The following is a 21,576-nucleotide window of genomic DNA, read 5'->3' as shown; positions in this document are numbered from 1 at the left end:
CCTCCTCCTCCTCGACGGCCTCCTCCTCGTGAGCCTCGTCCCCGGCAGCCATCACCGCAGCGGTGAAGGCCTGTTCTAAAGCCTCCTCGACAGTAGCAGTGTCAATCTCCATGGGAGCTCTCCCAGAAGTAGAAGCCTCATCACCTGCAACATTAAAGCAAATTTAGGCCGCGTCACATGACGACAAGCCTTGGTTAAGGGATTTTCGAGCCTTCAGAAGCCCTGAAACCGCTCCTTTTTCGCCATCCTTGGCCATATTCCCACCTACCCGATCACTCATGTGATAAATTGGGTGAAGTCAAGCCTAATTCGAAGCCTAGTTCCGGGTTCGAGTCTAAATTTCGGCAGCATTTCGTTATAATGGCGATTATGCCCTAGAAAAGTGTCCTGAAAAAGCCGTTACGAACCAAAATTCCGAGATGGTAGAAAGTTTACCCATCATTCAAGGATCCCAAATATCAAGTTCCACCGCAAGTGGGCATTCCTAAGGCTACTTTCGAAGCGATTTACGGTTCAGCTGTAAAACCGTCTCAACACTCGAAGGCTCAAAACTTGATGAAAATTCGAAACAAATACATGGTTATGTTCCTAATATTACATACTATCCATTTCTGGTGTCAATTTGACAAGGCAAATTCATTTGGGGGAAAAACCCCAAATTTTCGATCAAAAAGGTCATAAACCCTAGATTTTTCGGCTCAAAATCGGACGAATGTGGATGATTAATGCAAGATTGAGACACATACCTCGATTAGTCATGATTAATGCAAGCTTTTGAATCAAACCTTGGCGGAAATGGTGAAGATTTGAGAGAGAAATGTGTGATTTATGTTTCGAGCAAATGAATACAAAGCCTCCTGATTTTCGCGTTTTTACGCAGGAAAATCAATTTGGGGAATAGACGCAGCAGGCGCTGCGCCTCTTCCCAAGAGACGCACTCTTCTGCGCCTCTTCCTTTTGTTCCCTCCATACGGATTTTCAAAAATTCGTTATGAATTCGTTATTTGTGGGCCCATCTTTGGTGCGCCTCTTCCCCGATGTTATTTTCATTCTTTTGGTCCGTTTGACGATTTTCTTTCGTTCCGGCCCGCATTTCCAAGCCCGCAGCAGACTGTTGCGTATTATTTATTCCATCCAAGACCTTTTGCTTGTCACAACGAACATTCATTCCTTCACAAAATTCGACACACCTTCATTATGTCTCCAGTGAGAGTAAGCGGATATACTTTCCCTCTCATGACAAGAAGAATAAAATTCCCAATCGTGTCTCTAGCGAGAGTAAGCGGACGTACTGTCTCTCTCAAGACGTAAGGATTGACGATCTACCTAAGCAGATTTCCTCTCAGCAGTTCCCGCCTGTGTCCTGCTACTCGCAATTATTTCCCAAAGACTACCCAAAGCAGTTTTCTCTCAGCAGTTCCCGCCTGTGTCCTGCTACTCACAATATTTCTTGTTTCCCCGCGGGGTTCGACAAAGGTGTCGTTCTCCAGAAGTTCCCAAACCAAAGCCTTCTTTCTTAGGTTCGTAGACCCGAAATTAGGATTTTTTAACTATAGGATCCCAATCCTTTTAGGTTCATAAGCCTTCAAGTTCCCAAACCAATAGAGTTCCTATACCCAAGCTTTAGTTACCCTTAAGTTGAACTTACTTTAGGCCTCATTCCCGCCGATGCTTTCCTTTAGGGTCCCATACCCTAGCGCCAATCCTTATGTATCCTTTAGGTCTTACCCTTAGCTCCTACGCACCTCCGGAAGCATCTCGAGAAAGAAGTCTCAGGTATGGTCTCTCCTTATGGCTGGCGAACCTCCTTACGTAGTCTAATGGACTTTAAACGACCCTCCCCGATAGTCGACAGACTCTAAAATGTTCCCGACGACAGGTCCTTGGCTCAGACCCCTTGAGCCGCCTCGCGTCGCCATAGTCGTCAGGTTGTAATCTTCGATTGACCTGATGGCTATACTTTGATTTTCGCCTTGTCCAAGCCTCAGTCAAAGTGGGGGCTCTGTAGATACCTCATTTCTGCACCTCCCGCAAACCACCCGGTGATGATTGGGCCGCATGTTTGGTACGCGGAACGATTTGTGACAATTCGAAAGATTATCGTCAAGTGATTGCTCAAATATTAATGTCTACCTCTTAGTTGTCATCTACGTCCCGATACGGTCGTTTTGACAGTAATTAGAGTACATTCGGAGTCCGGCCCGAAACCGTCTCCATTTTCTCGATAACCGCTAAATCCCGAGTCGAATGTTCGAATGTTCCTTATATTTCTATTCCATATTTCATAAATTTTATCTTTTAGTAAGCAATTTCCCGTAATATTCACATAAGATATTAAGGAAAACCGAATTATTTCCGTCCTACCAAAACTCAAACACGGAGATCTTTCTTCTCGGAGGAAACCACTTGGGAACGCACGCAAGCAGTCTTTGCGCTCTTCCAAGAGACGCAGATGGGCTGCGCCTCTTCCCGTGCCCTTTTCTCGCATATTTCTCGTATCTTTTTCATATCTTTCCGAGATTCACTTCCAAAGAGTCTCCGAAACCCTAGTTCCTTCACGTGATTAGTATAAATAGGAGCCTTCGCTCCTCATATTTCTCACGCGAGTGTCCGCCCTTCTCTTCTCCCTTTGCATTCTAGACTTTGTTCTTACTTTTTGGCGTCTACGTGCTTGAACTTTCGACCACGTAAGCTCGGATCCTTCTGAGTACCAGCCTCCCCGTTTGCATGACCGACCAATTTGACCAACTACACAATAATCAACTTAATTAATTAATCGTTTTCCTCTTACGAGGACACTTTCTTTGCATTCGCGTCGAGCATCACTAATCGATATCTTAGTCCTTCTCGTTTCGTTAACATGTAAGTCTGAGGGTGTAAATCTCTCTTTTATTCATTGTATTTACCTTTTTGTATAATCAAATGTAAGGTTTATGTCGAAAATTCCATTAAAACCGATTTCTAAAACCATGTTTTAAAATCTCTTTTTTACGGATTTCCAGTAGATAACCGTCGAGAAAGGACGCAAAGAATCGCCGCGCCTCTTGAAGGAGCGCAGTTCCTGCTGCGCCTCTTCGTGAGGCTGCCGCAGTTCCTGCTTCCTTTCTTCTTCGTCCGTCCTCTGTTATTCGTCAAAATCCTTTTGTTTGTTTCGTTTATTTGTTAATTCTTCATTAGGATAGCATATAGTTCACATGTATTACATTAATCATCATCATTAATATGTTTTTATTATTCAAATCCGACTTAAATCCCAAATAATCTCGTATTCGCGGGTTTTTCGTCATTAAATTCAATTCCGGGTTGTAGAGATTCAATTCGTCAATATTGGGTTTCTGGGATTCGTCTTTGATATAGTTTTCATCTGCTTATTCACATGTTCATCGCATATTCGTCATTAAACCATCGTATCTAACTTAATCAATTGAATTAATTTGTTTAGTTTGTTAATATTTTTCACTTCTGTCATTATTCCATCTTGTGTTAATTCGTTCAATTCCGTCTTACTCATATTTTATTGATTTTATGACCCATTCATATGTTAAATAACCTGCTAATCACTTTCATCCGAGTAAATAATTTAATCGATCCTTAAAATCACCAATCAACATTAATGACTTGCAATTACGGCTTCACGCCCAGAATCCGAGCCAAGGAAGGAACAGCGCGTCTGCGCGCTATTCCCAAAGGACGCAGCTCTGCTGCGCCTGTTCTTGGCTGAGTTCTGTCCATGAACTCCGTTTCTGCCTTGACCTAGTTTGTTTAGACTACGTATTAATTAACTATTATCCGTAATATCACGCTGATTCCTGTTCGTTAATTTATTTCTTTCCTTTATCCTTTTTCTCAAATTATCCGTTTTAAAGGTATTTTCGACATAAATCGCCTAATCCATTGTAATTAATGTAATTTTTATCATTGTAATTTATAATTATTGTATTTCTTGTATTGCTTGTATGTTTTCACATGTAATTGAACTTAAATCCTACTTCGACCCAATTGTATGCTAATTACGTGTTTCACCGACTTAGCCTAATTCTCACATGCTAGGATCAAAACAATGGATGTTGCATTGCATGCATATAATCGACGATATATCAAGTACGAATAACTTCCCTAATCATTAGTAGAGGCCGCTATCGAGGCGGGCGGGATTAGGTGTTCGATCAAAAGAGCTTCCTAATACGTACCCTCACCCCTTACTCCAGATATCTGTGAACACCCGTGTTCATTGGCATCCACGAGAGTCATTCTAGACATAGAATGCTAAGGGTAACGATTGCCTAGTGTTCATGTCTTTACTTTGTGTCTTGACATGACACGAGGTACTCGAACGGTTCCAATTTCCCATAAAAATTGGTGGCGACTCCATACAAATGCAAACGCATGTTTCCCAAGCGCCCCCGTGGCCCCCGCTGTCCACAACATGGATCAACCAAAAGGGTTTGAGAGTTCTGATCAACATTATGTATGTAAGTTGAAGAAAGCTCTTTATGGATTGAAGCAGGCGCCACAAGCATGGTATGGTAAGATAGCTGAATTTTTATTGCAAAGTGGTTATTCAGTTGCTCGTGCAGATTCGAGCTTGTTTGTGAAAGCTCGAGATGGAAAGTTATCAGTGGTCCTTGTTTATGTGGATGATCTTATCATCACTGGAGACGATGAAAGAGAGATTCATCAAATAAGATCAAATCTCTCAATAAGGTTTCATATGAAAGAGCTTGGAGAGCTAAAGCATTTTCTTGGTCTAGAGGTAGACAGAACCAAAGGTGGGATATTTCTTTGTCAACAGAAATACGCCCAGGATATTTTGGAGAAGTACGGGATGCTCGATTGCAAACCAGTGTCGACTCCAACCGAGATTAATGTTAGACTGTGTTCTACAGAGGGAAAAGATTTAGAGGATGTGACGATGTATAGACAACTCGTGGGAAGTCTTATATATCTCACATTGACTCGACCTGATGTCGCTTACGCGGTAAGTGTGGTTAGTCGTTTCATGCAAAATCCAAAGAAGTCTCATTTGGAAGCAATACGACGTATACTGAGGTATATTAAAGGAACAGTTGACTATGGAATATTGTACCCAAGTGGTGAATTGTCTGAAATTCACGGGTATTGTGATGCTGATTATGCCGGTGATCACGACACACGTCGATCAACTACCGGGTATGCGTTTAGTCTTGGTTTCGGTCTTTGTTTCGTGGTGTAGTAAGAGGCAACCTCTTCGTATCATTGTCGAGTACAGAGGCGAGTATAGGGCGGCGAGCGATGGCGGCACAAGAGTGTGTATGGCTAACACAACTCCTGAAGGATCTATATCAACCAGTTTATTCTGGAGTGAAGGTTTATTGTGACAACATGTCAGCAATGAGATTAGCAGAAAATCCAGTTTTTCCTGCTAGAACAAAACATGTTGAAGTACATTACCATTTTGTACGAGAGAAGGTTTTAAGAGGTGAGATTCATCTGGACTATGTCAAGACCGATGATCAAGTGGCAGATATCTTTACCAAGGGTCTCAGTGGACCAAAGTTTGAGAAGTTCCGAATGCAACTTGGTATGACTTCTAGACTAACTCTGATATGAGAGTAGTCGTTGAGGAGGAGTGTTAAAACTAATCAACTCCTACTCACTAGCTTAGCTATTCCACCGTCCATGGCAAAGCAATAAAACAAGGTAGCAGCAAAAGTATGGTAACTAAGTCAAAGAAGTGAATAGCATTCATCTACCTTACTTATTTTACACATGTGTGTAAGACTTTGTGTGTAGAAGCCAATCAAGCCATTATTTCAATAGTGTATTGTGTAGTATAAATAGGATAGCTTTGTGATGTGCAATGTACTCAGAACACACAAAAACAAAACAAACAATAAGAGAGTTTGTGAGAGTTTGTGAGTCGTAGAAATATTAGTGAGTTAAGAGTGTGAGTGTTTATTTGTAATTGGTATATTTCCAATTTATTTGGGTGATAATAAAATTATTGTAAGAGTGCAGTTTATTATTATCGTCTTACTCTTTTCACATAATATTTTTCATTACGCTTACGTATAAAATACACTCTAATTCGCTACAAATATAACCTGTAATTAGGAGAAAACTTATAATTTTGGAGAGAGATTAAGTGTTTCATAGTACAACTAACTTGTTTTAGAGGAACAAGGTCTTCGTTACCGTCCCAATTAACAAATACATATTCGTTGCATGGTTTCGATATTTGTCTCGCTATTATAAAAGCAACCTCTCAAACAAATACATATATCATGTCTTTTTCAGATAGAATGATTTAAGTATAACCATAACAATGATCCTGGGTAGATCTCATAATATCTTGTACACCTCGATATTATTATTATTATTATTATTATTATTATTATTATTATTATTATTATTACAAATTTTCTAACTTGTGTCCTAAGGACACATGTTAATAAATTAATTATAGAAAGTTTGTTGAGAATATTTCACTAATTATGGTAAATATGAGTTTGTACATCTATTTTTTATGATTTATTCTCAACAAAGTTTCTCTAATTAACTTATTAACATGTGCTCTAAGTAGGGCTGAGCAAAAAATCTGATTATCCAAACTGATCCGATATCTGATCCGGATCCGATCCGAAAAAGTGGATATCTGATCCGAAAGCAATTCGGATCGGATAACCGATCTGGAACTTTCAGATACGGATCAGATATCGGATAGTAGTTTAAAATTTTTCAGATATCCGATATCCGATAGTTTATTAGATTTATGACTACATATGATTTCTACCACTAGATTTTGTTTTAGTCCAATGTCCAAAAAGAAATTTGCTGGGATGTAAAAGTAAGGAAGATTTAGAGTCAAATTATTGTAAAAAGTTTACATTGAAAATGGATTTCCAACATAAAGAAAAATACAGATAAAGTAATAGTCTTTAAATCGGATCGGATAACGGATATTTGAATATTCGATCCGAAATTTTCGGATACTAAAAATTGGATATCCGGATGTTTCGGATCAGATATCGGATAATGAAATTTGTGAGTTTCAGATACGAATATCCGATCCAAAATCGGTTTCAGTTCGAATATTTGGTCCATGCTTTGCCCTAGTCCTTAGAGCACATGTTAGAAAAACTCTTATTATACTAAGAAGATAAAAGAAAATTTCAATGCTTGGTTCATTAACGCCATAGTTAAAGCAATTTTAAAGCTCTTCATCAACCAAAGAAGACCATCTGATCTTTCCATTGAATAATGATGGATATATATATATATATATATATGATCAAATTCATGTGATGGAGACAAATTAATACCAATTACCAATACTTAAATTTACTAGTTAAGTGACGTTATCTACTTGTGCTTGTGTGGGTATGCAAACCTGTCAAATATACGGACAATAATTCCGACCCGATCGATTTGTTTCAGCGTCTTATAATTCACCTGTGAATTATATTAAATTTTCTCTTTTGTTGGCTGGCTTGTAGATAAAGATCCATTAGATGAAAAACGAAGTAGATGAATTATGTACAACGTTTGGTGATGAGAAAACGTAATTACTGGCGACGATCAAATTGGTGTAAAAGTTTATTTAGAAATTTGATTTAGTCAAGTGTTTGATTTAATGGATTAGATATAAAATTACACAATTACCCTTAAAATTTGGCACAAAAACGAAAATAAATAATCTATTTTTCATTTTATTGTTTTTCTAAAAATTATGGTGACGTCGAGATTCGGCGCCAGGTGGCGCATCACCACCTTTTAAGTATCAAATACCTAAAAAATAGTAAAACGTAGGATAGAATGAGTAGATCAAACGTAATTTTCTTTGCATATAATAATAATAATAATAAATAATAATAATAATAATAATAATAATAATAATAATAATAATAATAATAATAATAAACTTTGTTATCGTTTATAAATCACTAAAGAAATGCAAAACATATAAAATATGAGATATATAGAAAATTTGATGGAATAAGTAGGATTAGCTACTAAAGCAGGTTCTAAGCACAAATTCTTATTTAAGACGGGTACATCCGTTTTAAGATTATGCTAACCTTATTTTTTTTTTTTTAAAGGAGACTTAATAATAATGAATTCGTTTGCAGGGAATTCCAATGAAGGTGCCGATGAGTAAGCCTACTAAACAAGCTGAAATCCCAGCACACATACGCTCCTGGAATGATATCTCTTCGACTTGATTCGATAGTTCTTCGATCATTTGCTCCTTGCTCTTGGTTGTGCTACATGAATAACTTACTTGTCAAAAACTCAAAATTATGGTATTGTTACAATGTTACACTTATATACACGTGAGTACGTGACATAAAGTAAATAAATGATTAAGACGGAGAAAATACTCTACAATACAATAGGGAGTAATTAATTTGCTTACAGGAAAAAAGAGTGTAATTCGGAGGGCTCGATAGTTGGAATTCCTTTGTCTGAATTTAGGTAGCCCAAGGCAGTAACAACCGTGCCTTGAGGAAGGGCTTTCTCTTCATTTACCTCCTCAACTGTCAGATCGTGTTCCTATTATACATGCATATTTATATAAACATAAAACGGTTTAATATTCGAATATTTAATCTCAAATATAGGAGAATATACAATTATCCAAACCCAAAAAGTTTATACCCTTACCCTGTGTGAGAGATTAAGAAGTTCTTTCTTACTATAATTAACTTGTTCAAGAGGAATTCGATCTTCTCTACCCTTCCAATTAACAAATACATATTCGTTGCACGATTTCGACAATTCTTTCGCTATGATAAAAGGAACCTGTCAAAAAAGATTATTAATTAGATTCATAAACCACAAATTAGTCTATTACTTTAGTGTCTTACAACATTATGTAATATTTCATGTACCTCATTTTAATGATATACTCCGTGATAAATAAGGTTGGTTATATGTTATAATATCATTATTATATGTTGTACAACGGTGCTATTTAATTTGAGGATATGTGATGACGACAATGATAATACCTGCTTTCGGGAATCCGATATAAGTTTGATTTGGGGTCGTGAACATCCTCCGTTGTATATGTGCTTCATTAAACGATTAATAGAAAATTAGTGTCAGATTGTCAAATCAATTCACATATAAAACAAAATAAATCACTTATACACTACAAAAAAATATAGTAAAATCGCTTAATAAATAAGCAGTCGATTTTGCTACAAAAATATTGTAATTATCTGTACATGTGGTTAAAGTTTGGGTGAAATTGCTAAGAGTGTCAGGTTCAAATCTCATGAAAAACTATGACTTAGAGGAGGCCTTCTAAATTTCGAGTTTGCCACGTGGTAACCAAACAGGTTAATGCAATTCACGTGAATTGGTATATTTATGATTTGAGTTTATTCCTTCTAAATTTTGAGTCTGTTAGCGGGTAACCAAACAGGTTAATGCAATTCATGTGAATTAGGATATTTATGACTTGAGGCTATACCTTCTAAATTTCGAGTCTGCCACCTAACAACCATCCATGTGAATTATAGGTATATTTATGACTTGAGACGATATTTTATAAATTTCGAGTCTTGTCCACTAGTAACTAAACAAGTTAATGCAATTTATGTGAATTAATATATTTATGACTTGAGGCTATGCCTTCTAAATTTCTAGTATGCCACCTAGTAACCAAATACATTAATGTAATTCATCATGTGAAGCTATCACTTTTAAATTTCGAGTCTGTCATGTGTTACTCAAACAATTCATGTGAATTATAATGTAAGAATTAAAATCATGTAAATTACAAATTAACACATGATTTTAATTCCTCTATGAACTAAACGATGCCCAAGTTGTAGAAAATAGGAGTATGAGTAAGCTAACCTTGGTTTGGCTCACAATGACTACAGCCTCAAGACCATGAGTAGTATCTGATACAAGTGCATTATCATCAGACGTCTGCGAAGGAGAAGCCGCGTCACCAAGATTGTCGACAGAGGAAAGGGGCAAGACGACACCACGTAACAAAACTAGTCTACTCTTGGCATTCGGGTTAGGTACCATTGCGGAAGCGACACCAATAGGTACATCGGGAATGGAACTTAGGTTAGCGATTTGATCGAGAGTTCGCTTCGCTTCTGCGTTCATCACCCTTGATGCACAGAAGGTTCCTATGCTTGATACAAAGGCAGCTATTTGCACTAAAGTCACGTCCATCTCTAGGTTAAGTTGAATTGATAGAATAATACAGAGTAATAATTATAATTACGGTTTTTCTAAAGTATTAGGGTAATATTATGGAAATTATATGATGTAGAGGAGCTAAAAGTATTATGGTTTGTGTACGATGTTATTTGAGGAGTATTTATAGGTTTTTGAATTTGAAGTTGTGTAAACTTCTTGTTCAAGAAACCTTAACACAATTGGAAATTATATCAAAGATAGATAAATTAATTAAACAAATATTACAATTATTTAGTATTTTTTTGTTGTTTCTTTTGTCACAGAATTTTTTAGGAAGATTTATTAAATTCATACTTTTTTTGACGGGGTATTAAATTCATACTTTATTGCAAAACAATTTCTTTTGGAAAGATTTAGCAAAAGACGGAGGTATATATATTGTAGTATTGTAGACAATAGGTTACGATTTCAAATCATCCATCCCTTCTATTGTAATGCGATTAGATGTGCATTTCGTTAGACTAAAAAAAATAAAAAAAATCAACCTTTTGTTTTATATAACAAGGATAACCCACTAAAGAAAAAGTAAATGTCTGAATTTATAGAAACGTTTTTTTAATAATGTAAAATTTGAAAAATTAGCCAAATGGTCACTAGTAGAAAAATGACATTAGGCAAGTAGAAAAGGCTACGGTTGCTGAAAATAACCGTAGCCTATTTGAAAAGGCAACGGTCATTGGTAACAACCGTAGCCAAATATATAGATAAAAAAGAAAAGGCTACGGTTCACCCTTATAACCGAAGCCAAAACTACTTTATACACACTAAAAGCAACGGTTATTCAATAACCGTAGCTAATTAGCCACTGATAATAAAATAAGGGATACAAGGCCCACAATCCATTAATTTACTTCTCTTTAAGTCGTATATGAAATCTGATATCCGATAAGGTTAAGGGCCACACAATCACACTTTTTTCTAATTCCCCTGCGATGACGAAGAACCTTCAAAGCACTCGAATCCACCGTTGTCCGGTCATCTATTCCGAGTATTCATCACCTTCAATCGTCGACCGCCTATTCTCATCTTTAATGCGCTCGAATTCCGTTGCCGATATCGTCACCTACCTTTACCCGATATCGTCTTTTTGTCGTCTACCATGTATGTGTTTTTCTTTTCTTTTTATAATAAAAATCATTGCGATTCCTCTTTTTCCCTTATTTGTTCTAATTTATCTTTGAATTCAGTTTTAAAATCATGTAGGGCTTAGGAATTTAGTTTTTTTAATCGTGTTAGAGATTAGGGTTAGGGTTTTTTAATCATCCTAATCGATTAAAATCAAACATTATGTGTAGTGTAACTGTGTAAGACTGCATTTTGAAGTGCGTGTTGATTTAAGCAGAATTATTTTAGTTCTCAAAGGGATTTGTGATTATTTATATAAATTACTCTGAATTATGGATAAGCATAACATTTCAATGAGGTTTGATGAGGTAGTGCCATAGTAAGGTGGAAGATAAAGCAAAGGTATAGGTTGCATTTACTCACTACGAATTTAATCAATATACTACTCAGTACGAAATTAAATCAAAGTGTAAGACATTCTTATTGATTTGGGCTATAATGGTTATAAACACTGTTTTTATATTAGGATTTGAATAATACAGGATGTTCGAGCTGGCTACCGCTGTCCTAGTTAACTGTACTTTATTAGGCAGGTTGCGTCGTCTAAACCTTGTCTATTGTGAAACATAGCGCCTTGCTTGTGACGGACACTATCCGTCACGTCCGTCACAAGCTTGTGACGGGTAATGTCCCTCTCACAATAAGGCAAGTGGGAGGGCAATTGGGGGAGAAATGGAGCACCCCATATATAATGCCACTTGCATATTGTGAGAGGGGCACTATCCGTTTTCAGCTTGTGACGGATAGTGCCCGTCTTCAATGGGAATTTGTGATTGTGAAATCCTCTTATGCTCATATTATGTTTCCAACCCCGGAAGTTAACTTCACACCCCACAATTACACCAATGCTGCTCCATATACTTATTAATTAATAGTGTAAGCTAATCAAGAAGAAGCAAGGAAAAAGCTTGGACCACTGGAGATCAGAGTTATGTGCCAAACCGCCAGCTCGTATATTGACTCCAAGTTAAGGGCATAGGTGAATCCTCCTCTACCGTCTTTTTTTTTTCTCTCTCTTTTTCCAACATCTACTTTTCTACTATGCATTGCTTATACTATATTGACTCTATGTTTTTAATAATCATATCCCAACTTTCGATGTTACTTCCTTGATGACTTGTATGGACATTAGTACACTATTGTGCACAACAGGGATACTATTGAAACTGTATTTGAGAGGTACTCTACTGATGTGTTTAGACTAGTAGTGGGTATACTTTTCAAAAGCTCACACTGCACAAAAGTATTATTTGTGCTCTTTTATGATTGATTCGGATCAACGGTCGACGGATTTAATCCCCTTATTGGCATTTCTTCATTCATTCACATATTTACAATTTGTCTTAACTTTGGCTTGTTATAGGACTCACCGGTCCATTAACTTCTAGCTTGTGTGAACCTTTTGCGAGCTTAGTTTTGTGTTATTTGAATTCATAGTGAGGTATTTTGGCATGCTTTTAGTGTCACTTTATTACCAGGTGTTGAGAATGTAGCGTGCTTCATTGACAACCCATTTATCGATAGGTTCTTACTTCATTTCTGCCCGGACGAGCAATCTCTTAAGTGCATGTACTTTTGAATTGATGCTACTAAATATAATTTGTTGCATTTGCAGATATGTTTTCCCACATAAATTAAGCCAACAAAGAGATGATACATGGACAATAAATCCATACTAATGATTCTTTCCAGTGAGAATTAAGCATAATGTTTACTCCATTCAGATATAATCTGGACTGATACTTCAGGTACTAAATTTTTCTTGTTACTTCTTTTGGTTAATTCATTTCCCACAACTTACTTCCACATGCTTGATCTGAGTCCATTATGATAAAAATTTAGATTTTATTTCTTGTCTTTTGTTAAATGTTATGAGGTCTTTAACTTTCAAGTGTTGAGTTGAAAAAGTATATGTTGTAAGAACAAGAAGCCGTAATTTAGGTTGTATGCAATGGAAGTAAGCTTTAGAGGCAGCATTTAGAGTTCTTATTCTATTAGTCATTAGTCATTACAAAGAAACTTATGCTATAAGTTTACACTGCAAAATGCAGTAGAAGATCATATAGAAATAATATATCTTAACCTAGTTAAATCATATATTTAATTTATATTCTACCCTAGTAATTAATGTCTTTTAGGTTGTGTTCTTTTCTCGCGCCTCCTTTGGATAGTCGATTACGGATGCCTTTACCTTCATTCAACTTGTTAACTCGTTGAAGTATGTGGATTTTTTTTTTGTCGGCTGATAGTTTATCACAAAGTTTATTTGTGTGCGGTTTGTATCCTACTGACGTTAGGACCTTGTGAATTTGCAGCATAATGTTAATATACTTGGAGGATTCTGGCTAATTAGGTTGGATTTGTCCGAGACTACATTCATACCTATCTCGGCTACTACTGCCTTCATAATGTATGTGTGTTCTTCGTTATTTGTTGTTTTATTTGTGCCTACAAACTCCAAACTATGTTACTGAATTTTTATTGTTGTACATTTAATTTGTTTACACATTATTATAGGCTATCAACTCGCGGGTAGTGATAGGATCATGAGGCAATAGAATTGGTCTAGGTGAGTAATTACGAATAAATTCATGTCGTCCTATTTCTATCAAGTAATGAAACTATATACACTCACAAATGAAGTCGGTATCTTTAATTTGTTAATGTTGCAGTCTTGCAGACGAGTCTTTTGTTGCAGACGAGTCCTCCAGATGGTAGATGCTGTCTCATGAAGGCTTACACTTTATGGGAAGAAATATTGTAGATAGTTTTCTTGTACTCTATTTGAAGTGTGCAAAGTCGTTGATTAATTTATTATTTGCTTGTAATAGAACGCAAAAGAATAACATTTGTCTAATTAATTTAATACTGGTTTCTAATGTTCTTACAGATTGTAGGCTCGCATTATTTTTTTTTTAATTTTTTAATTTAAGAAATGGCTACGGTTGTTCATATATAACCGTAGCCTTTTCTCAACTTTTGGCTACGGTTGATTGCTAAAAACCGTAGCCTTATGTTTACTTTTGGCTACGGTTCACAACCGTAGCCTTTTCTTCTCCACTTAAGGCTACCCCCTGATTTGCTACGGTTGTACAACCGTAGCCTTATGTCCATTTTAACCGTGGCCGTATGTCATTTTTGTACTAGTGGGTGCTGACTAGAAAATATTTATCGAAATAGGGTCCGCAGATTGGAAATTTACAAAGCCGAGGAAGAGATGTAATCTCGTACACGCCATATGGTTGGCCGTAGATATGGCAATCGGGTTACTCGGGTTGGTCATGGGTCGGGTCATATCGATTTCGGGTTATTTGGAGTCAATTCAATAAAACGCGTTTTGGCCGGTTACAATTTATGTCGGATAGTCATTATGTTAGATAGTCTAACATATATATTTTAGAGAAATAAAATCTCGTAGATAATAAGATCATCAGAGAGATGAGAGAGAGAACTTTCTAGAGAAATAAAGTAAAGTGATATGAGTGATTCCAATCCGCCTAACCCCACCGATCATCCTGAACCACCATTACCGCCGCCGACCGCTGCCTTTTCGTCTCTCTCAGCATCTAACCCCCCTTGTCCCACTATCAACACCCCAATTAGTCCCTTAGTGAGCGCCGCGCACGATGGTCGGCCACCCCAAAACCCACCTAACATGCAGTCACCTACCCCCAAACAAACACCACCAAATTCCACCACCAAACCTCCGATCACCTACAAATCCGCCCTCACAAATTCCCTTCTCGACACCCCACAAAAAACCCTCACAACCAAGTTCCCCATCTTTTCCCCCAAATCAATTGCTCCACTTCCCCACCCTGACCCGACCGTTGATTTGCCTCAACACGTGATCAACTCCTTCAAGCTTCAGTGGGAAAAAAAACCCTGATCATCAAGCTTACTGGTAGATCGCTCGATTCAGGTCGTCTCGCATCAAGTGTCAAAGCTCTGTGGAACTGCAAGAGCAAGGTCCAACTTATTGGGTTAGGTAAGGGCTTCTACTCATGCAAAATTGATTCCAGTTCTGATTGCTCAAACATATTAGAGAACGGTCCTTGGTTCATCCAAGGCCACTACCTCCATGTTCAACCTTGGGTACCTAATTTTCAACCATCAAAGGCGTCCATCACAAAAATCCCCACTTGGGTTATCCTCCCGGAGCTCCCAATCGAGTACCATCGGCCCGACATTCTTAGAGCCATTGGTAATTCCATTGGTGGGTTTATAAAACACGGCCCCAATGCATGGAATGAACAGAAATAATGTCAGATTTGCTAGAATTTCCGTTCACCTCGACCAATCCAAGCCAGCACCTACAAAAATCTGGTTAGGCTCTTTTGGAAATCAAGCTCGCTGAAAAGCAACTTTTTTGCAGACTCTGTCACGGGTTTTGCAATGGAACTTGTTTGCCCTCAAATCATCCTGGGCCCCAGCCCAAGTCACCTAACAAAATTCCTAACGTGACCTTGAGCAGAGAGTGTCCTGACTTGTCCTTGTCTAACTCTGACTCTTGGACCATCGTATCCTTTAAAGACCATCGTATCCTTTAAAGATCTGACCTCCACTTCATCCTTGATAATATCCATAACAAACTTGCCTCGTGGAAATCCCGCTTCCTTTCCAGAGCTGGCAGGATCTGTCTCATCAAGTCCACCCTTAATGCCATCCCCTCTCATGCGATGCAATGCATCCGTCTCCCCTCTTCCATCCTCCGCGACATTGATAGAGCTACTAGAAGTTTCCTTTGGTCCGTTAGCTCTGCTAAGAAACTCCATCTTGCCAACTGGGACACCGTCACTCCCCCTCTTACTCTCGGGGGCCTTGGTATCAAAGCAGCCAGACCCCTAAACGATACCCTCTCGACCAAGCTGAGCAGGAAACTTCTTGTCGATAAATCTTCCTTTGGCGCCAAAGCCATTCACAGCAAGTACATATCCCCCTCCCCCCGTTCCTTCTCTGCTGGCTCCCATATTTGGAGAAATGCGGGTCTCGGGTGGGCTATCCTCAAAAACCACCTCATTTGGTCCATTGGCGATGGGTCCTCTATCCGGCTTTGGGATGATAAGTGGCTTAGTCTTGGCCCCCTTCGTCTCGCCATCGCTGGCCCCCTTACCATTTCTTCCTCCTCGGCCAAATTATGCTCCATCATCTCTAACGGTGAGTGGTCCCTTGACTCCCTTGATTTCGTCCTCCCGGACCTTTCGGAAATCCTCTCCACCCCTATTCCCTCTGCCTCCAGACCGGACAAGCGCACCACCTCCCTCGCCCCCAGGGGCGATTTCTCCACCAGGGACACTCATCTCTCTCTCTCCGGCCCACCGCCCCCGTGCCCTTCCTATGCTACTGACATGATGTGGCTTTGGAATCTCCCCACCCTCCCTAGGATCAAGGTCCTCATGTGGTTAATCTGGTGGGACAAACTTCCCCACAATGCCCTCCTCTCCTCTAGGAATTTCATTCCTAGCCCCGCTTGTACTCTCTGTCCCAACCCTTCCCTGCCCGAATCCTCCCTTCACGCTCTCCGAGATTGTAGTTTTGCTTCCAGCATCTGGATTCTTCTTAATGTTACCCCGAATTTCTTTTCTTCTGACCTCAAGAGATGGATCTTCAAAAACTGTACCACTAATGACCACCACTGGAACACCGTCTTCTCCTTCTTCATCTGGCGCATCTGGCTTAGACGTTGTGATTCGATTTTTTCCTCCCATAACCCCCTCCCCTTAACCGCCTTTTGTCTCTCCGTGTCGTCTCAGGCCTCGGCCTGGACCCGTGCTCATGACCACACCTTTGTTTCACCGTGCACCACTACCTCTCTTGATGCCTTTTGCTATCCTATTAGTTGGGCCCTTCCTCCACGTGGTTGGCTTAAAACCAATGTCGATGCGGCCTTCTCTTCCTCCTCTTCCTTAGATAGCCTTGGGTGTGTCATTAGAGACTCTGACGGTTCTTGGGTTTTGGGCTGGTCTACCCGTGTTTCCGCTTTGAACCCGTTTCAGTGCGAGGTCCTTGCCATTCGTGATGGGATTATGCGGTATAGTGTCCTTGTAAACAACGTCTTGATTGCTTCTGATTGTTTGAATGCCGTTCACTCTATTTTGCGTCCTGAGGCTCCCTGCGGTCCCCTTACTAACATTATTCTTGAGTGTAGGGATCTTCTGCAGGACTTTCCCCAATTGAAGCTGGTTTTTGAGAAGAGATCGGCCAACCGCGTTGCCGATGCTATTGCTCACTACTCTATTGTGGACTCTAGTCTCCGGCGGGGCTGCTTTGAGTGGGGCTGTCCCCCCCCCCCCCGGTGATGTATTGTAACTGATTTCTTTCTGTGAATTGATTATGTTCCTTTTATCCAAAAAAAAAAACATATATATTTTTTATTTATTTAATATTGAATCAATAATTTTATGTTAAGAACAATATATAATAAGTGTTTTTATTTTACTTTTAACTAGATTTAATGCCCGTGCAATGCACGGACCACTTGTAATATTATGTTTTATAAACAACTGATAAACGTCACGTTATAGAAAATTACTACAAATCTCAAAGTCCCTCTCATGTTGATTGCGCGTCCTAATGCATTTTTATTGTGCAAGATGTGTAGTTAATGCTTATACGTCGTATTAGTAAAGTATAAATTCAGTAACGACGATCCTCCCGTAAAACACAAGAATTTTTCGTAACATTAACTCGTCTCTTGTAAACCTTTTATGTTAATAACAATTTATTCAACCAAACATTGTTACGCTAATATTTTTCTAAACTTACACAATCAATGTTCACTTTGTTTAACATTACGGAGTGCACTTTATCTCTTATAATAATTATCTTATTTTTTTGTGGGTCTGTAATCTGTATACACCTTTGAGATTCGATAAGGTAAAAAAAAGTTTATCATAAAGGTTACTATTTTGTCCGCTTATAAAAAGGAAAAGAAAAAATATTTTATAAGGAAATACTTTTACTACTAATCTTTCAATAAAAGTATTTTATAATAATCGTAATATTACTAATATACTACTCCGTAAATCGTAATCCGTATGATCATATATTCGCCACTCTGGGACCTTTATATTGTATCTTTATTGATGAATCCTTTCAATACCAATTATGAAATTTTTTGTTTGTAATTGTAAGTTTGTAACTAATAAGTTATATTGGGCTAGCTATCAAGGCCCGTGATTATTTTATGTTTATATCGTATTATTAGTTTGGGCAGAAACCCTCATTTGCTATGTACTATAAATACCGGTCGAATTATCAATGAAAGGCATAATTGCTTTTACCTAAATTACAAATCTTAGCAGTAACCCCTCCATAATCGTATTATCCATAACATGACTAAAATTTATGATTTCATACCGATAAGCAGAATCATAGTAAGCATATACTACCCTAACTCCAAATAAAGAGGTGGATTCTTCATTAAAATTAAACTCTATAATATGGTAGAAATCTTGCATAATAATACCAATAAGTAGACATGAAAAACTAAATTGAGTTGCAATCAAACAAACATGAATAGTGGAACATTCATCTAGCTATTACTCTATATTTTTTTTTGGATTATTTAATGAGAATACTCTAAACTATTGGGGTGCTTCTCAAAATACTCCAAACCTTATTCTAACTATCAATATACCCAACTTTTACACCCCTCTTCTTATATTAAAACAGGTGAACAGCTACCTGTTGAACCGGTTGCTTTTTCTTTTTCTCCTATTCTCGTCTACTTTAGATAAACACCATTATTTTACTTTATTTTTCAAAACACCAAATACGCCATAGATATTCTTTTATTCTCATATTCTCCAAAACGCGGAAAATCATTGAGTCCTAGGCAACCATTTTCGCCTATTTTCCGATTTCAAAGATTAATTATTGAGTAGTGAATGTTTAACCTTGCAATATGTTATTATTGGGTATTTTAATTCAAGGTACACAAATGATTGAGACGAAGTGAGTATAAGGTGCTATTTTTATGGGTGTACAGATTTAGGGATAAAGTAATTGACTTTAAGTGGAAGGAACTTAACTTTTGTTGAATGCAGGGATTTGCGGGATTAAAGTGATTTAACTCATTGTTTTAATTTATGCTCTCACAATTAGCGATGGGATACGGTGAATTTCATATTTTGCTGCTTGTTTTTGGGCATTTCTGACCAATTTAGAGGGTCTTTTAGCTTGAGGAGTAGGTGCATTGTGCTTCTGGATGCTTAACGATCTCTCTGCTATGTTTACGAAAGTCTTGGTATTGTCCCATTTGAGCTGCATTAGTTTAGATTTAGCATATAGAATAATTTGTAGATTGTATAATCTGGGTAATTAATGAGTAATGAGCCCTATGTGTAAGTTCGGCAATTATGGCGTCCACATTCTCGCCTAGATTCCCCCAGGAGCATAAAATATGGGGTTTTATTTGTTGTATCCTATAATTCAACTATGTCAGTAAAAAGATTGAGTTGAGGGGTGGTCTTGTCTGGTGGATTTGAGTTTCCCTGAGGAAATTTGGAAAAAAAAAATTGCAGGTTAGCATAGAAGGGTAAGAGGAGGAAGATGAAGATGGGTTTTAAGAAGAAAGGTTGGACCCACGCTACGTTTTACCTGCTACAACAGGTTAAAAAATGACCAATTCTATTGAAAGCAAAAGGGTATAAAAGTTGGGTATATTGGTAGTAGGGATGTCAATGGGGCGGGGTGGGTGCGGAGGAGGGGTAACCCGCACCCGCCCCGCGAGTCTATAATGCGTACCCAAACCCGCCCCGCGACCCGCGGCGGGTTGAACTTTTCAAACCCGTCCCCGCCCCGCGGGGACCCGTTGACCCGCCAAATTACCTATCTCCTCATAAACAATTTTTAAAAATATAAATCTAAAATCTAAAATATACTAGTCGTACTACTTATACAAATAAGTTTTCGCAAAATATACATTCAATTAACTAGTACACAAGTTTTTCAAATCATGAAAGAGTTTTACAAACAATGAAACGCATGTCCAAAGTAAACAAAGCTACTTGATCAAATTAACAGAGCTTCACTCATTGTTCCCTCAAATCATCTAAAGCTCCGTTAGCATTCTTACCAAGTATCATTGGTTTGGGCTTTTTATCCTCTTGTTATAATTTTCTTTTATTATTATAGTATAATTACTACTACTTATTATAGGTGGGTTGGTGATTTGGAGATGAGTGAGGCGGGTATAAGCGGAGCGGGGACATGCGGAGTGGGGAGGGCGGGGTGGGTGTGGGGCGGGGTGGGTATGGGGCGGGTTTCATGTGATACCCATCCCCGCCCCACGACCCGCGACGAATGATACTTTTGAAACCCATCCCCGCCCCATGACCCGTCAAATCATTACCCGCGCCCGCCCCAAGTGGGGCGGGTGCGGGGCGAGACCCGCCAAAACCCGCCCCACTGACATCCCTAATTGGTAGTTAAAATAGAGGTCAGAGTATTTTGGGAAGTACCTCAATAGGTTGGAGTATTCTTATTAAATAAACCTTTTTTTTTTGGTGCTAAGCTATTACTCTATAGGGTTATGCTAAAAACAACCCAATGGGTTGTATTTAAGAAACTAAAAAAGGAAATAAACACTTAATATATGCATTAATTGCCTTGATTAATGTGTAATTTATTCTCTAATTTCTAAATTAATACCAAATTTGGAAGGGTATTAAATGCTTAAATACAACCCATTGGGTTGTATATAGCATTTCCCCAATAAGTAACCGTCTTATAAACAACGACCATCGAGACATTTATTTTTGACATGACATCAATGTTGTTATAAAATGCTGTTTGCGTGTCTTGATTTTGCATATATTTTTGGAAATGAATAACAGTGGTGTTCACCTGCCTTTAATAATGTGTAATTTGTTAGAATTAATATTCCGTTTGCATTTCTTCAAACTTTAAATTAAGCATTTCTTAGCTGAGTAATCTACACAATTCTTCTTAAGAAGCAACTGATATAGTTTGTAATACCTAGCACATAGATTGTAGATTTGAAAAAGAAAAATTATAGACGATGTTTCTCGTATGACTTTTGTACTCCTGAGTTGAATCGTCGATGAAAAGCTTTATACCTTCCGGGGATGTTGTCCTTGAAGCTGCTACATATAACTGGCCATAACTGAACACGAGGTACCTTCAGTGCAGCTTTAGGCTGTTCAAAAACTATGTTGGGTAAGACGTAAACTGTTTCGTAGATTCAGTCGATATTGTGTAAACTTCGTCACAGCTCATGTG

The 21,576-nt window shown here is 38.1% G+C and overlaps 1 protein-coding gene and 1 long non-coding RNA gene across 7 annotated transcripts; one reads left to right on the top strand and one right to left on the bottom strand.

Annotated features, from left to right (window-relative positions):
- Window positions 1-7,987: 7,987 nt before the first annotated feature.
- Window positions 7,988-10,297, bottom strand: LOC141617131 (E3 ubiquitin-protein ligase SPL2-like). The gene is made up of 5 exons (XM_074434330.1): window positions 9,847-10,297; window positions 8,991-9,053; window positions 8,644-8,781; window positions 8,396-8,532; window positions 7,988-8,243 (listed from the first exon to the last, which is right to left on the bottom strand). Exons 1-5 carry the CDS (start codon window positions 10,177-10,179, stop codon window positions 8,084-8,086), a joined length of 831 nt encoding a protein of 276 aa, XP_074290431.1. The 5' UTR covers window positions 10,180-10,297; the 3' UTR covers window positions 7,988-8,083.
- Window positions 10,298-11,042: 745 nt separating this feature from the next.
- Window positions 11,043-14,216, top strand: LOC141613732 (uncharacterized). 6 transcript variants are annotated; one of them, XR_012529272.1, is made up of 6 exons: window positions 11,056-11,307; window positions 12,207-12,310; window positions 12,947-13,079; window positions 13,647-13,741; window positions 13,849-13,900; window positions 14,004-14,216. It is a non-coding gene; the product is annotated as an uncharacterized LOC141613732 (long non-coding RNA). The 6 variants fall into 6 exon arrangements; XR_012529273.1 differs by adding an exon at window positions 13,470-13,549 and having other exon boundaries at window positions 11,043-13,079; window positions 13,629-13,741; XR_012529270.1 differs by having other exon boundaries at window positions 11,051-11,307; window positions 11,814-13,079.
- Window positions 14,217-21,576: the final 7,360 nt, after the last annotated feature.

This window comes from Silene latifolia, chromosome 1 (genome assembly GCF_048544455.1).
Source record: "Silene latifolia isolate original U9 population chromosome 1, ASM4854445v1, whole genome shotgun sequence".
Taxonomy (NCBI): domain Eukaryota; kingdom Viridiplantae; phylum Streptophyta; class Magnoliopsida; order Caryophyllales; family Caryophyllaceae; genus Silene; species Silene latifolia.
Note: the sequence above shows the minus strand (reverse complement) of the source record. Positions and strands in the feature narration are given on the sequence as shown.

What these genes read in the sequence shown, in the direction of transcription:
- LOC141617131 (XM_074434330.1), bottom strand. Translation starts at nt 10,179, where the DNA reads ATGGACGTGACTTTAGTGCAAATAGCTGCCTTTGTATCAAGCATAGGA. An exon ending in TCATTGTGAGCCAAACCAAG is followed by an intron (nt 9,054 to 9,846) that starts GTTAGCTTACTC and finishes CGTTTAATGAAG; the next exon opens with CACATATACAACGGAGGATG. An exon ending in GAATTACACTCTTTTTTCCT is followed by an intron (nt 8,244 to 8,395) that starts GTAAGCAAATTA and finishes TTATTCATGTAG; the next exon opens with CACAACCAAGAGCAAGGAGC.